The 16,788-nt window shown below is 41.9% G+C and overlaps 1 protein-coding gene across 4 annotated transcripts in view; it reads left to right on the top strand.

Moving 5' to 3' along the window:
- Positions 1-16,788, top strand: part of LRRIQ1 (leucine rich repeats and IQ motif containing 1) — a 259,065-nt gene that overhangs the window by 13,227 nt on the left and 229,050 nt on the right. For 3 of the 4 annotated variants that reach the window (XM_068276847.1, XM_068276844.1, XM_068276846.1), the window contains exons 4-7: positions 590-692; positions 4,136-4,368; positions 7,777-7,851; positions 11,390-12,682. In XM_068276847.1, coding sequence (XP_068132948.1) covers positions 590-692; positions 4,136-4,368; positions 7,777-7,851; positions 11,390-12,682 — 1,704 coding nt within the window. The remainder of the gene's footprint in view (positions 1-589; positions 693-4,135; positions 4,369-7,776; positions 7,852-11,389; positions 12,683-16,788) is intronic. The other variant, XM_068276848.1, reaches the window with a different exon arrangement.

Here is a 16,788-nt window from a genome sequence, read left to right as displayed (position 1 = left end):
TGGATTTACTGACTGTTCACAGCCTGTCAGTATGTCCCGTTTATGCAACATTCAGTAGACATTTGTAGGTGGCAGCAATCCTGTGCTTCCGCAGTGCGGTACTAATTAGGCAATATCTGGGCACGTAGTTATCACCCACCAGATGTTACAGGTACATGTTTGGAACAGCCTAGTTGATGACTTCTCCACGGCTTGTGTGGATGGTCACATTTAGCAGCATGTGCATTAACTGAGTGTGTGGTAGATTGGTGGATGCTGGGTGGCTGAACCAAGCATTTGTAGCATGATTCAGCTTCCCATTGAAAGTAATCCAACGTATAATGTTCCCTGTGTTTCAATGACATGAAACATGTGCATGTTAAATGGATTTCAGGTGTGAACTGATCAGTGGCACGCCACTCCACTTATAGTATCCATTCTCTACTCATTTGACCTTTCTACAACCCCAGAGGTTTATATTTGAGGTATTTTTAACACCACAGACTCCAGGCTCAGCTGTATTAGCCATGTACCAATACCATGGAGATTGAGATCATGTTCAAAATAGTTTGAGTAAAGAAAATTTATTTTTTACAAATTCCGATGTTAGGTGTTAGCTGATGTAGAAGATGAAGATGAAAGAGCGCTTTCCAGCTGTCACATTACTGAAAATCTCGATGGTGATGGGAAATCAGAAGAACCTATGCTTTTAGGTAAGTTGATATTGGTACAGTGTTATGCACAGTACAGATATCCAAGCTTATCTTGGGGCTATGATAAAATTAATTTTCAGACAGGAAGGTTCAGTATACACTTAGCTCTTCAGGAGGCTCCATATGGTCCTTGGTTCTCCCCTTTTTCCTTCTGAAGGCATTTCTCTCTGCTGCTACAACACTGGTGAAGATCCTCTAGCTATCCTCCAATTGTGCTCCCAAGATGGCCACTACATCCTAATCATCTGGTGAACAGCAGCGTGGAAAGGAATAAATGAGAATCTAAATATGGTTATTCATTTACCAGCAGCCTCTGCACAAAACCGCCCTTTCTGGGATCTACTGCTACATTTCCTTCTCCTGTCCTCTGGGTAGCACTCTATCTCTATGGTGAGATTGCCATCTGTCAACATGTGAAAGATGACGATATCACTCGAGCGATGGGGAGCCTCGGAGGACCAGAAGAAGGCGGGCTGTGAGTGTTCAGGCTCCAGGGAAGGTGGACTCTAAATATCACCCAGCTGTGTGCACTAAAATTTCTTCCCTGCAGCTACCCTGACCCAGGCTTAGGATTACTGCTAGCAGCATTTTTTTTTCACAACAGTCTGGGTCGGGAATATCACCAATGAGGTTAAAGCACACCTAAAGTGTGAGGAATATGGCGGTTGACCCATTAATTTCATTTTAAACAATGCAAATTGCCTGGCTCTCCTGCTGGTCATCTGCTACCAATACTTAAGCCTGGTACACAGTTTAAAGTATGAATGTTTATTCCTCCACACCCCCCTGACTGCCTGATATCTATTTAGTATCAATGCAAGTGTTTATTATACATGACCCATAAAGTCTCGTAGACCCATAAAGTCATTTTAGAATAATCATAAGAAAGAAAAGTTTTATGCAATTAGCTGTGTGCACCAGCATCGACTTTCTTTACTTCCCTTTCTTTTTTAACTTTTTAAACAGCAGAACTCTATATCTTTCTAGTTTACATACCAAAGCTCGATCTCTCAAGCCTTATCTCCTGCATTAAAGTACACCAGAAGTGAAAGGGATATGGACCGTGCCATTTGTATTTCCTTTTAAACAATGCAAATGGCCTGGCTGTCCTGATGATTCTCTCCCTGTAATACTTTTACTAATAGACTCTGAACAAGCATGCAGATCACATATTTGACTGAAGTTTGGTTTGATTGGATTTCAATAAAAATAGTTTCCTGTACTGAAGTTTTTAGGTGGAGGAGGTGGGGTAAGTTCCTATAGCATCACAGTGCACCTACAAATGTGGGGCATGGTAGAGTCAGTAGTGTTACTGCACAATTTGAAGCAGCAAGTAGCAGCAGTAAGGATGCTCAGTAGAAACCTTATTCTCCAAGTTCTTTTTAAATGGGTATAGGTACTCTTTAAGGAGTTAATAGAGGATGTTTATTCGGAAGGACATTGTTGATTTTTTTTTTTTCTGAAGCATTGTTCAGATTAGATTTTAGGAGCAACATCCAGTGATTGACTTCAAAATACAAAAGAAGAGATGATCGAGATCCCGTGTAGTAAGTCGATATGAAATATAGTTATAAAAAAGGTGGGTACACCTAAAGGTAGGTTGCCACTGAGGCAACCACTGTAACGGCAGGTGGGGAGACTAGAACTGGCCCCACTCGGGTTAAAAGGCACTTTTGCTGACTTGGATTCAAACTACAGTCAGGGTACGTTTCCACTTGTGCGGCGCGATTTGCTCACGGAAAACGCGTCAACTAATCCGCATACGATTGCGGATTCGTTGACGTTTTCATGCGGATTTTCACGCGAAATCGTTCGCGATTTTAACAACGCGATTTTAACCATGTCAATGCCGGCAAGCATTGACATGGGTTTTTTAACGAAATCGCGCGCGGAAACACTGGGAAAACCGCAAGACTCAAGTGCTTGCGGTTTTCCTATTTAGTTACATGACCGACGATTCGCGTGCGTGTGTGTGGCGTGCGAATTCTGACGGCTCTGCTGTGCAGATTTTTTTTCTGCAGAGCGAGCCGCACAGAATTCCTGACAAGTGGAAACGGCGCCATCCACTAGTATTGTTTGAGCGAATCTCCATGCAGGAAACGCATGCAGATTCGCTCTAGTGGAAACGAGCCCTTACTGCTGTAATAGCCTAAAGAAGCAGGCTTAGACTCGTGAAACACGCTGCAAATTATGGAGTTACGAATAAAGTTTTTTTTGCTGATAAGAGACTATTTTGACTCTACTTAGGGAGGTAAGTCCACCACTGTCTTCCTTCTTAAATTGATTTCAAATATTAGTGATTGACTTTTCATATCACATTTAGTTTTAATGTAAGACAGTTGCAGGCTGATCTGATAAGTTGCAGTTCAATCAGTTTGTGTTCCTTTTACGTTCAGCATAGCCTTCAGTCAGAGCAGGATCATCCACTGAGCAATCTAGAAAGATGCCTAGGGCCTAGTGGGTGTCAAAGGACCCGACTGACAATTTATCCGACCCCTCTCTCAATTCAGATTACCAAAAGGACCATAAGGATAAGCCAAAGGTACTACCTTGCCTAGGCACCTATTTTATCTTAATCCATCTTTGCCTTCAGCTGATGTCATAGGTCCATGTGCAGTAACTCTTAGGGTAGGAACACACTAGGCAGAATCGCATATGCGTTGTTTACTATGTGCTATGGAAAACGAATATGTGATTCTGCCTAGTTTGGTCCTACACCTCCATCCCTGTACACCTGTTACTCGCTCCCTGGTTTGTGTGGTCTCCGGCTTTACTAAAGCCTGTGTCAACTGTATTCACCGCTACTGTATATGGCTTACACTCTTATACTGTAGCAAATGCAGGCAATACAGACTTAAACCCGGAGACCACACACACACACACACACACACACACACACACACACACACACACACACACACACACACACACACACACACACACACACACACACACACACACACACACACACACACACACACACACACACACACACACACACACACACACACACACCATGGAAGGAGTAAGAGGCACACAAGGACGGGCTGACCAGCATCCGCCTATACACTAGGGTTAGTGGCAGGCAGCTGGGGACGGTTTTATGGGCACCACCCTGTACTTCCGATGCTGAAACCTGTAAAAAAAAAAAAAACGTACAGTAAAATTGGTTATCCTGAATATTACATACTGCTATACATTACAGTTCCTGTTTCATTATAATTTTTATAAAAAAATATTTTGATTTTATTCGCAAAAGTTTTTGGGCTTAGCTACATTTTCATATTATAAAATATTGAACAGTTTTATATTGATACTTTTTTTTTCTGCACTGCTGTGAGGGAAAAGAGCGCTTCATGACTTCAGAAGCAGCTGGTCTGTTCTACACTACTGCCACAAAAATCTATTTTCTGAACGGTCTCAGGGAAGATTTTGTTTTATAGGAGATGGCAGCCAGGAGCTTATAAGCTTTTGTTATGTGGAGGTGGAAAAAAACTGTAGACAAAAACTGCAGCAGTGGGAAGAAGAACAAGAGAAACATAATGAAATGAAAAGTGCTGCACTCATCGCCCAGAAGGCGGTCTTACAACAAGAAATCCAAGAACAAGATGAAAAGAGAGAAAATTGGAAGAAGGAATTTGAGAAAGAGCTTTCAAAGCTGAATATTCTTCAAAAAGTAAGATAGACGTTTAACGACTGCATGCTGTTATATTGATACAGACAAAATCCGTATTCTTTTCTTTTTCCTGCAAATGATGTTTGCTTTGTTCGTGAATAGAGTCTATTTTCAATCTAATAGGCAGTCCTTTGAATGGAAGACAAAATAGCCTGCCCTCTCACCATTCAGCAATTATATACCTGACAGGAAGTGCTGGGAGGGGATGTGACCATGTTTACTGCAACAAACCTATCCAATTAACCCTCCACACTCCACTAGATTTTAACTGGCTGCTGGCTCTGCAAAAAATCAGGTTTGTTTAAACAGTTCTGTTCAAAAACAGAGATTCCTAGTTACGTTTACTGCAGTAACCAATGATCGACGGCATAATCCCTGGTTTTGTGAATCCCCTCTCCCTGGCGAAGTACCTTTACAATGCACTATGCTCAGGGGGGACTGCTTATTCCAACTGAGGCATGCCAGATAGTTAGGGTCTGATTCAGGGGCGTAACTACAAATAATGCTGCCCCCCAGCAAAACTTTGATGGGTTCCCCTCAATGTTCACACCTTTCCCCTTGCCTTCATCTGGTGACCCTCACAGCCTGTGGGCCCATCTTACAAGCATCCTAAAGCAAGTGTGGACATCATATGTTCACACCCATAACAAGTGTAGCCAAAAAAAAACCACCTGATCTGAAAGATTAACTCCTTTATCGGTGGGAATGAAGTAGAAGTTAGGGCCCCCTTACAGCTCTGCCCCCTCCCCTGCTGTCCCGGGGCTGCTCCCTTTTAGTTACATCCCTGGTCACATTGGTGAACATATGTGGATACTGCAGTAATTGATATTAAGAGTCCATGCTTTTGAACAGTTGTGTTTAGACAGTCCCTGTTTTTTGCAGCCCCAAACCTTTGGCTAATACTGGGAATCCTTCCTTCATAACATATGTACTTAGACATTCCCTGTTTTTAATCTTTAATCTTTCTTTTACGCAGAGGCAGCTTGATGGTCCTTCTAATGAATTTGTTTTCTCAGTGTTAGCTTACATCTGCTCATTTATTATAATGAATGGTTCAGTCTAGAAAAGTCAGCACTGTTATAAAGATGACTGTACACGGCATCAATATCCTGGCAGATTTGATTTCTTTGAATTGTTGACTTATTAAAGTGGATCCGAGATGAACTTTTACACCTTGTATAATTGGTTTCCTTTCCTATTGTTTATAGGGCATTCCTCAAGCCACATACTTTTTTTGTTTTAATACTGTAATTCCCTATAAACTAAACAAGCCACGTCCACAGATTTTCAGAGAGCCAAGGCACTTTCAGACAGTAGCAAGGGCTTATGGGAGCTCAGTCTGGGCAGGAGAAGGGGGAGGTATTACTAGTCAGAGATTTCAGAGGCAGATGGGAGGAGGAGGAGGGGGATTAGGTTTTTTTGCTCTAGATGCAGATAAGCCTGCCTCTGTGTAATGTTTACAAACAACATGGCTGCTGTCATTGTATCACAAGCAGAAAGAATCCTATTCTATTAAAGCTGTTTGCAGCTAGATATGTTGTGTAAACTATGTAAACTTTAGATAAGATATATAGACAAGTTACTTGTTATAGTTAGTTTTTCATCTCAGATCCACTTTTATTAACTTAGAGTGTATTTTTGTTATGGGGTATTCAGTTAAGACATGGATCATCTTTTAAAGTCTCTCCATGCCAAACCTGGTATAGTGACCACTAAGGGTAAAGATCCATTGCCTTACCATTCCCCCTGCATTGCTTGTTGTCATTTGTTGGCAGTACTTCCTTGTACTGAACACTGTCAGTATGAACACCATCATCGGACGGCTATTCTCTGCAATGAAGGATAAACTACCATAAACTTACAAGGTTGGGAAGCGGCATAGCCATACCCATAACACATCCCTCTGCTACCTATCTCACTCAAGGTGACTGATTTTTAGTCCTGTGGGTGGGCGGGTGTGACTTATCAGTGCATGGTCACACATTCTTCTCCCTCGTATGACTAAAAGGCAGTTCCACTGACTGTGACTACTAGTCCATGATGGAATAAATGTTGTACTCTCAGCGTAGCAGATAAGTCCCCTGAGTCTTGTGTTTTCTAAGCCAGTACTGTATATAGTGAGGTAGTGTGATGGACATGTGCAGAAGTGATTAAAGTCCTTCTCTATTAGTAAGTACTAGAAACAGAAAGACCTCATACTGCACAGCTCCCTATAGACTTATTTCCCAAATGAACATTGTAGGGATATTGTAAGGCATTAGAGCAAACCTAATCCTTAATGGACACTGTGTCAAATTTGAGTCAGATTTTTACTAAAAAGGTAGTACTGCACCTGATTATTTTATTTCAAGTAGGTTCAAAACATACTGACTGTATTTTTTGCACTATAAGACTCACTTTTTTCCCCAAAAGTGGGGAAAAAAAAGTTACTGCGTCTTATAGTCCAAATGCAGAGAGTTCCTGACTTGTGAATTCCTGCCAATACGAACCTCTAACCTGCCGCAATGTCAGGGACCCCTGTATTGTGCCCATCCAGAGGAGGACACAGGGGAGTACAAAGGGGCATAGAGGAGAATACAAGGAGGACAGAGGCGGACACAGGAGGACACAAGGTGGACAGGAGGACACATGGGGGACACAAAGGGGCATAGAGGAGGACACAAGGATGACAGAGGAGGACACAGGGAGACACAAGGGCATGAGGTATAAAGGGGGCATAATCCACAAGATGCCAATTCACCATCGATGCACCAGGTTTAGTATATATTTTTTCCCCTGGTTTTTGTCCTCTAAACCTAGGTGCGTCTTATGGTCAGGAGCGTCTTATAGTCCGAAAAATATGGTACTTTGATAGAAGTATGTGCCACTAAATAGGCCTGACCAACAAACCGATAACCATTCTGTATGTAACTAACAGATGATAGTATTCAGAAACCATAGTGCTATATATCTGCAGTATTCATCCGGAGAGTTACTTTTAGCTGTTTTTTTAGATATATGATGTTATGGAGGCATCCTTACCTAAGTTACAAGTTTACCCTTTTTCCAAATGTGTTGCACTATAAAATAAAATAAAAAAGTATACTTGCTTAGAGACAAACACAAACACTATGATTCTCTGGACATGCTTATATGCTATGCTAAAGGTGACTTTCAGAAAGTCAGTTAGAGAAGACCTGAGAAACCACAGGGAAAAAAAACCCTCTGGGACACCCTCCAGCAGGTGTGCAAAAACCCCATTGTCTGCAGTTGTCATTAATAAACAGGATTAATCTGTCCATAAATAAATGCACATTAAGTCATGGTGGCACATCAAGCCTATTTGAGCTTTAGCACAATCCTTTAATTTTTATACATATTTTTGTGTGATTCTAAAATTCACTTTTCAAAAATGATTGTGCTTTTAAGGAGCATAAAGAGAAACTTGATGCAGATGTAAAGAGAAAGAATGATGCACTGGCAGAGGAGCTAAGAAACCACCAAGTAAGTACATAATTTATTGAATATTTCCTGAGATTTGAAAACACTTTGGTGGGATACTAGTGATCCTTGAGGCCCCTTTTACACTTGCTTTGCAAGTGTGTGTTGGGTTACCCTGTTTTACTGCAGGGTACCGCAACGGCAGTGTAAGTCAATGGGGCCTTCTGAACATGTTGCATAGTATCACGTTATGGTAGAAGTGTTCATACCGCCACAATCCGGACACATAGCTTGCAGCTCATTACTGCAAGCACCACACTTAACGCCTACTGCTTGGGATAAGGGAAGTCAATGGGTGACGCAGTAAGTGTGGATGATGGAGCGCGGTGTGTCACGGCATTAATACGCGGACCAGCAGGAAAGTACTTCCTGTTTAGAAGGACGTATGTCAATGAGCGGGGTCGGCACTATACATATGACCTTGTCAGTGCACTCTGCCACAGAGTCTTATATTTGTCATTTTTTTGTGTTGCAGTGGGATGCAGCAGGAACATGGCATCCCCACCACAATGCAAAAATCAAGTGTAAAACCGGCCTCAATCCTGGACAAAATGTATTATTGTCTGCTATTTAGTTAGGATTTTCTGCCATCACCTGAGGCATAAGTAAGAAGTATGGTATGTGAATTAGTAGGTGGTTGATTGCAGCTGCAAGCAGAATCCACAGAAATATTTTTTTCCTAATCAGTCCAGAACATGACACAAGTTTACAATATGCACTTCAGAAACAAAAACAAAAGACCGAGAGCCCAAATGGTGCGGTATTTCAAAGCAATAGAGACAAATTAGGTGGAAAAAGTTATACTCACAAACATGGGTTGCCCCTAGGCAACCACTCCATATGCCGGTGGGGAGAATTAGTACCTGACCCCACTCAGGTATAAGATGTCGCTCTCTGTAGAAGGAAATTAGGAAGAATCCTTGCCACCATAGGTGGATTGCATTGTGATAAGGATAAGAACCAGAGGCGCCAAAAAGAGTAAAAACAATATTAAGATTAAAAATTGGGGGGAGACGTACTCGCCACCCATCAAACAGACCAAAAACCAATAGAAGACACAATGTCTGGTCAAAAATTCAGCAATTTATTAGTACTCCCGGGTGCTACGCGTTTCACGGGATTATCCCGCTTCCTCAGGCAATCAAACAGGAGCACAAGCAGTTGGGGGTCTGGAACGAGCTAAGCGCCTCAGTCCTGTTTGATGGGTGGCGATTTGGCGCCTCTGGTTCTTATCCTTATCACAAGTTTACAATATGTATATGAAGAGAAAGAATATCTAATATATTCGCACCACTCATACATAATTGTCAGGACCAGTTCTAGCCCTGCCACTTCTCTTCCTCCTGCCCTTGCTATACCATTATACATTAGCCAAACCACTATCATGACATTGGCCTCAATTCACTAAGCTTATTTCCTGTCTTTAATAACGTTTCTAAACTGTTTCTAGTGTTATCACCATGGTGATAAGGCATGTAGTAAACTTAACTCTTCTGTCTTTAAGTTAAGGAAAGATCTCTAAAGTTAACGTTTCAATCCTTAAAATAACTACAGAATTCTAAAGACAGGCTGTTAATTAACTGCTGTGACATTTACTACAGAGGAGGTAACTTAAAGACTGAAGTGATAAGATAACTCTCTCACTGTGAAAACTTATCTGTACACCTTGATAGAGCATGCTTCTTTAGTGAATTAACACTGTAAATACCGATCAATGTGTGGTGAAAAGTTTTCTCTTGCCTTATTATCACCAGCATGATCTTAAGCAGGCCATACACTGGTCGATTTTAGCCATCGATGGACGGCCGATTCGACCGTTTTGATCGAATCGGCTAGAAATTGACGCAGCAGAAACCATGATTAATCAGCAGATCGATTTCCGGCCGATTTCGATCAATTTGATCGCTCCAGACGGAAGATCTGGGTCGATCGGCTGCTGGCAGCTGATCGATGGCCCATAGGGTTGCATTGGATCGAATGGTGCAACACTGCATTTCGATCGAATTTCAATAGATTTCATTCTGAAATCTATCGATTTCCGGCCACATTTCGATCAATTTGATCGCTCCAGACGGAAGATCTGGGATTTGTGAGATTGCAGGATAATGTTAATTTTGGTTGAACAAGATGTACTATACCTTTTTTAAGAAAACTGTCTACGTAAGTAGAAACATAGACCTGTGTTTATGGTAAAGATTCTAAACGAAACCCTTGCTGTCCAATTAGACTTCTTTCTATGCACTAGGGGAGCCCATATATAACTATTTATGGATGCCTTTACTTTACCTTAATATACCAGCACCTGGCTTACCCCATCCTGCCTCATGCACCTCACTATTGGACAGTCCATCACATTTAGGCAGTAGTAGTACAATAGTCTGAATAGGTAATACCAGACTATAAAGTAGACTTGTGCTTTCTATCTAATTTTCCAAGCTGCACATAGTGCATGGACGACACAATACTCCTCCACCCCTTTCTCCCTCTACAGCACCCACACATTCTTAAAACTATTATTTACAGTAGCTCCTGATTTTTTTTTTTCCCCAGGAAATTAAATCTATTCTTGCATAGTTTCATGTCCCATGCTTTACTCAGAGCCAGTACTACCATAGAGGCAAAGGGAGCAAGAGCTTGTATGGCCCCCCGAGGTGTCTTCCCCCCCCCCCATCTTAACTGTTGCTTCCCTGGGCCTCTGCAGAGTACTTGGCAGTGTTGCCTCTCATCTGTGCTTCAGGCAGGTGAGACCGTACACTGCCAAAGACTCTGCAGGGACCCCAGGGGGCACAGTTAAGTTGGGAGGTGATTGGGAGGGTGGGTCAGCAGCCGGCTCAGGGGCCCAGGAAGGAAATTTGGCTGCAACAAAGGGCCCCTAATTCTGCTTTTTGATTGGGGGTGTCGGGGGGCCCCAGGCTAATTTTTTCTGGGGGCCCCATTGTTACAAGAACTGGCCCTGGCTTTACTGCTGGAACATCAATATGCGCAGTGATCTTACTCGCCAATAACGAGTTGCAGAGAAGAAATGGGTCCTGGGAAATAGTTAATAATTCACAACATACAGATCTAATCTAAGTTTGTGAGCTGCTATCAAGATTTGCATAATTGGATGTTGCAGGGCTCCCGATTGCTATTATTATTTCGTTTATGACAGTAATTTAGCCATTTTAGTGGAAAAACAAATCTGCTTTATAGCTAGATGTATCTGTAGCTTTGTGAAAGGGTATTACATTCCCACTGCATACTGTGGCTGTTATATGGATGTAGATGATTATTTGGCATAGCATATGTACTGTATAAATAAGGAAAGAAACTGGTTTATGTTTATTGCACTTCATTGTCATTTTCGGCCTGTGAATCAAGATGACTTCATTAGGTACACATATCTAGATAATATCATTTTCATTCGTTTTCAAGTCTTGTATTTATAGCCAATGTATTTGTATACATGGATGAACATTATTCACTTGTTCTAGGCTGTTTATTTTTTCACAAATTAACAAGGTACGCTACCAGTTTATTTCGTCTGTGTGTATTTTCTCAGAGCCTAATTGAGGAAATGGATGCAGAGCTAACAAAAGAGAAAAATATCTTCGAGCAGCAAAAAGCCATGGCCGAAAAATGTCTGGAAGAATTACAGTGTAAATCGGCTGTTAAAATTCAGGCAGTCTACAGAGCACACCGGACATATAAAAAATATTCACCCGTTTTAAAGGAGAGAAAGGAGGACCTTATTAGGAAAAAAGAAACACAGAAGAAAATGGAGCGGGAGAAGAAAGAATTAGAGGAAAAAGTAAAGCTTAAACTTGAAGAGAAAAAACGGAAGGAGGAGGAGAGGAGACTCGATGAAGAGATTACAAAAAAGAAAATGGAAGAAGCCTTGAGAGAAGAAATTATGGAGCAAGAGAGACGACAAAGTGAGTATGAGAAGAAGAAAAAAGAAGAAAAACAAAGGCTGGAGCAGGAAAGGCTCTTCAAAAAAGAAGAATCAAAAAGGAAATCTAAAATTAGCATAGATCAGTCCAGTAATGGGAACTTAGGTGAAACTGATAAAGTAGAGCATAAACGCACCCATACTTGTCCAGAAATGTGCGAAAAGGCAGCAGAAGATTATTGTAACGATGAACAAAAGCAATCAAAGCAGGACCATCCTTGTTCTTTTTGCCCTGAAATTGTTGACAAAGTGGCAAAAGATTGTTACGAAGAACATGTATTAGTAGAGGTGCATCAGCCAGAAGAAAATATTAATGAATGTTCTATTAATGAAGAAGTGGAGATTGATTTGGAAAGGTTAAGTAAAATAGAAACCAGCCCAAAAGAAAACTTAACTGATGATGGTTCATTGGGACTTAGAAGCGCTGAAGAGAGACAGGAGGCAGCATGTGAGTTGTCTTCTCCTGCACTCAGCGTACAAACACCGTTACTAGAAGAGATTGAAAATGGAAGTGTTCCTCCTTCCCTTACACCTTCCAGTTTAAATTATACGCAAGCAGAGAACATTACAAGTAGCATATCTGGACATGGAACTGACCAGTACCAGATGAGAGAAAGTGCCCCTGATAGCCACACTGTAGAAGAAAATATAGGTGTAAGTCTACAAAGCAGATCTCCAGTTTTGCCCACAACATCAAGGCCTCTTGTTCTGTCAGACCATATTGAGGAGAAGAGGCTAGCCTGGATGAAGTCCTGTAAGCCATGGTCCAAAATTTTGAGAGACACAGGAAAAAATAAAGCAACTAAAAAGACAAAGCAAAGGAAAAGTGCTGCAGTGAAGAAATTACCACCTATAAATGAAACACTCATTCTCAGAAAGGGACCCTGGAATGACCTCCAACAGGTAATTACATGTACATTACATGTTTTTTCGGGTGTGAATTACTGTATGTCTTTGAACAAAGCTTACAGGAGGCATGGTGTGTGGGTCTGTGTGATCAAATCTTTATTCTTTGCTGCACGCAGATAGTTAGAGCATGATCTGCATGGCCAGATTTATCAAGACCGGTGCAACCTTGAAGGATACCCGAGGTGACATGTGACATGATGAGATGTACAGTGCCTAGCACACAAATAACTATGCTGTGTTTCTTTTTTTTCTTTCTCTGCCTGAAAGAGTTAAACATCGGGTATGTAAGTGGCAGTTCCTGTCTGAGTCAGGACTGGGTCAGACTACAGTGTGACCCTTACTGATTACAACTATAAAACACTTTATATAGGAAATGTATAAAAGGGTCAATAGTTCATAGATTTTAGCTCAGGCATACTTCAATGAATGTGTCATTGAGCAAAACAATAAAACAGTAAAAACTTGAAAAGTAGATTTAAATATTGTTTATTTCATTAATTTATTTTCACCTTGGGTATCCTTTAAGTAAAAGTGCAGCAGATGCTAAAAGCAACCAGTCACAATGCTTCTTTTAACAGGTGAAGCCTGACTGGTTGTATTTGGGTCGTCTTTTGCCCTTATTTTGTTTGCATCACACTGGAAAAATCAGCTTTACTGGCTGTGCTGAAATTGCACTATACCTATTACATTTCCTGGATTGGCACATAAGACCAAATATATTTTGGCTAATGGCTGCAAATGTATGCACACAAAAGGCTATTATCTGTGAGGTTTGTGTTCTCCCAGCAGCTTAGCAGTACTGCATGTCAGCTACAACATTACACCACTGCGATAACTGCCACTTGAGGACATGCTTCTGCCTAGGTTATGCTGTTGAACAATACAAATGTAAGGAGATATTCTGATAGTGGGAGAGTTGGCATGCGCTTGACCAGGAGAATGATTATGTGAAGTATTATAGAGCTGGTGCCAGTCCAAGCTGGATCCAGTGGCCTACAATGGAACTACTGTTGGTAAAAGTGTTGAGAAGCAAGCAATCCAGAATTAACTTCTATGAAGCCAAAGGGCCCCTCCACACTAAGTCCATTGTGTTACTTTGCAAAAGACAATATCATCGCAACATGATGCACTGGTATTCCTATGGGCTTTCACATTGTGTGCTGCGCGTTGCAGTGGGTTTGGATGCAGAAACACACAGTGTGCTGTGTGTTAACCAAGTAACATGCATTTTCAGTGGCAGTGAGCCACACTTGTACTGTGCCTCACTTTATGGTCACACCACAGTGATCACATGTGGTGGGATATTTCTGATAAGTTGTGTTGCAACCTGATCACAACTCAACTGCCTTGGTGTGAAGGGGCCCTTAGTGTGAAGTTGAAATCAATATTTCAGGGCCATAGTAGAGGTCTTTAGCAAGGTGAAAAACAATTATACAACTTTGGTCACAGTTATTGTGATTTGCAGGGGAGTTCAATGTGGGATCTAAAACATTGATGTGGTTTGTCACATTGAACGAATATTTGAGCAGTTGTGTTGCGCTGTGGAATTAGCACTGTTTCTCTGTATGAAATTCTCATACAAGTTTAGCTGATCAAGCACAAATCTAAATGGTAAACGTGTCTAACTTTAAAGGTACCTGTACATATAGCGATTTTGGTGGCCGATCGACCAATAAATGGATCTCTCTGATCGAATCTAATTGTAGAGAAATCGGTTGGCAGTCATAAACCGTAGGCCGATTCCTGATCAATTTTGGAGTGAAATCTTGCGGGAATCGGCTTTGTGACACCACCAGGCCGCCTCGCTGTCCCCCTAATGTTTTATGTGCTTCTTGCAGTTATACTTTACCTGCCGGTGTCCTGGGACTTCCACATTCTGGCCCTGTTATAAACTGTTCTAATCACCTTGCTTCGACACCATCGTCTCACAGACTGTGAGATCACTTGACTCTCCACACCGCAAACAGGATATAGACTTTCTCAGGCTTCTTCAATGTTTACGTTATTTATTCAGGAAACAGGAATACAGATAGGTACATACAACATATCCTAGCCATGCCAATCTTCAAGTTGCATTACAAGCTCGTGATTAGACTCCCTGCTGGAGTCTATCAGGTACCTTCTTCCTAACTACGTTACACTAAACTACCTATGTACAGCATACATTATATCAGATTACAGAAAGGAAGAACATGCTTAGAAGTCGTCCCAGTCAGCCTTGCTAGCTAGTGCAGAAGGAAGAAGCAGAAGCAGAAGTCCCTCTCGTAGCTCCCTCAGCCTTTAATACTGACTAGGAAAGAGTTAAATATGACATCATCTTCGCCACCCCCTAGATTAGTCTATTGGTGGACCCACTTGTGGTGTCATACACACCTACTTGATTAATAATCAATGAGGCATTTGGCCTATATGCAGGACCGTGGATGTTTAGTAAATATGGCCAATGTTTTCTGTTCCTGTGGTGTAGTGTTGAGGTCAGAGTAGTCCGATGGCCTTCTTTTAGGAACATGTTCTCAGTATCTGCGTGTATCCTCTGCTACACGCAGACCCTGAGATGCCTCTGCCTGCATCACAAAACCTCTATTTATTTTAAAGGCATACACTGCGGACAAGCCTTTTACATAAAACTCAGGCCAAGTAACTGAGGCCTACTTAAATTATAACAATCCCCCCTAAAACGGCTTGACCCGCAGATCCCAGCGTCTGAACCTCCCAGTACCTGGTTTCTTTTCTTTTATGTTTCACTTTTCGATGTTCGTGCTCACACAACTTCTCTGCTCTAGGCGATTACCCCTGGAAGAGAGAGAGCAAGACCTCTTGGTCTTCCTGTAACCAGGCTCTCTGGGGAGGCCCTACTTCTAACTCCCTCTATACCACATGCTCAGCATTTGCGTCACTTACGTATCACTCACAAACTTGCATGACCACAGAAAAGTGAAACTCGTTTGGTTGTTACAAAACTGAGCAGTGCCAGGTGCCTTCTAAAAGAGCGCCTTTATACAATCAGCTCCATCACAGGTACTACTTAACCTATACCCATAACCCTGTATATCCCTTAATTTAAACTATTGGTTCAGGAGATTGTTTATGAGGCACCAATCTCTGGCCCAGGTTAATTTGTTTTACGTAATTTTAACACGCAACCTCACCTGGATAATGATGCCTAACGTTGTCATCCCCATCCAGACGACCAGTGGGTGTAGAAAGAACTTTGAAACTGCAGAGGCCCAGTCTGAGTGTCCCTGGAACATCACCGGAACCTTTGTCCACCAGGTCAGACTGGAACTCACCTGCTCATTTTTGTGTTCTACCTCGTTAAGATCACCTGTATCATGGTGAAATCTTACCTCTAGCTTAGTGTACTGTTTGTTTAACCTTTGTAACAAAATGTGGTCGTCTGGGATCAAAACCTGTTCCCCTTTGTCCCATGTCGTGTTCTCTTTCAGGACGGGAACTACCCGTGAAACTTTGCACTTTAGAGTTCTCTTAAAAATTTGAGAAACAACGTCATCCAACCTGGATGACTGGATCCATATGGGATCTCCGCCCCCTCAATATGTTCCCCTTGGAAACTCCCCCTTATCGGAACAATTATGAGAATATACCTTGAATGTATCATTAGAACTTATGTTAAAAAACCAAACCTTTCCTTCCGCCACCGGAACTATTGGTTGGGCTTCAGGGTGGATCTTTTGAATGGTAGCCTCGCATTCTGCGTTATTGAGCCAGCAGGCTTCTTCACTAAATTTGACTTGCCCCGGCCAACGCAGGTACTTCTGCAAGAATTGCCCGCATGAGGACAACTCTACTTGCTTCACCTCCCCGTCTAGCACCAAAAAAGGTTGACCTCTCAGGTCCTGGTGTAAGACACGGGTTAAGGTGGGAACTAAGGAAGTGGCGGTGCCTAAAGGAATCTTGCACCGTTTCCCTTTGTTCACCCAAACATCTCGAAGCTGCCATGCAAAAGATCCTTCTCCAGAAAAATTAATATATCTCCCCTTGTCCAATCTCAGTTGGACAGGATCTTTAAGCATCTCCCTGACAAAATATGCCCCCAACCGTCCTGATTGGACCTCTTCCCCCCTTACGTCCTGAGGCAC

This window comes from Hyperolius riggenbachi, chromosome 3 (genome assembly GCF_040937935.1).
Source record: "Hyperolius riggenbachi isolate aHypRig1 chromosome 3, aHypRig1.pri, whole genome shotgun sequence".
Lineage (NCBI taxonomy): Eukaryota > Metazoa > Chordata > Amphibia > Anura > Hyperoliidae > Hyperolius > Hyperolius riggenbachi.
The sequence above is the reverse complement of the archived record's forward strand: the minus strand, read 5'-3'. Positions and strand labels throughout refer to the sequence as shown.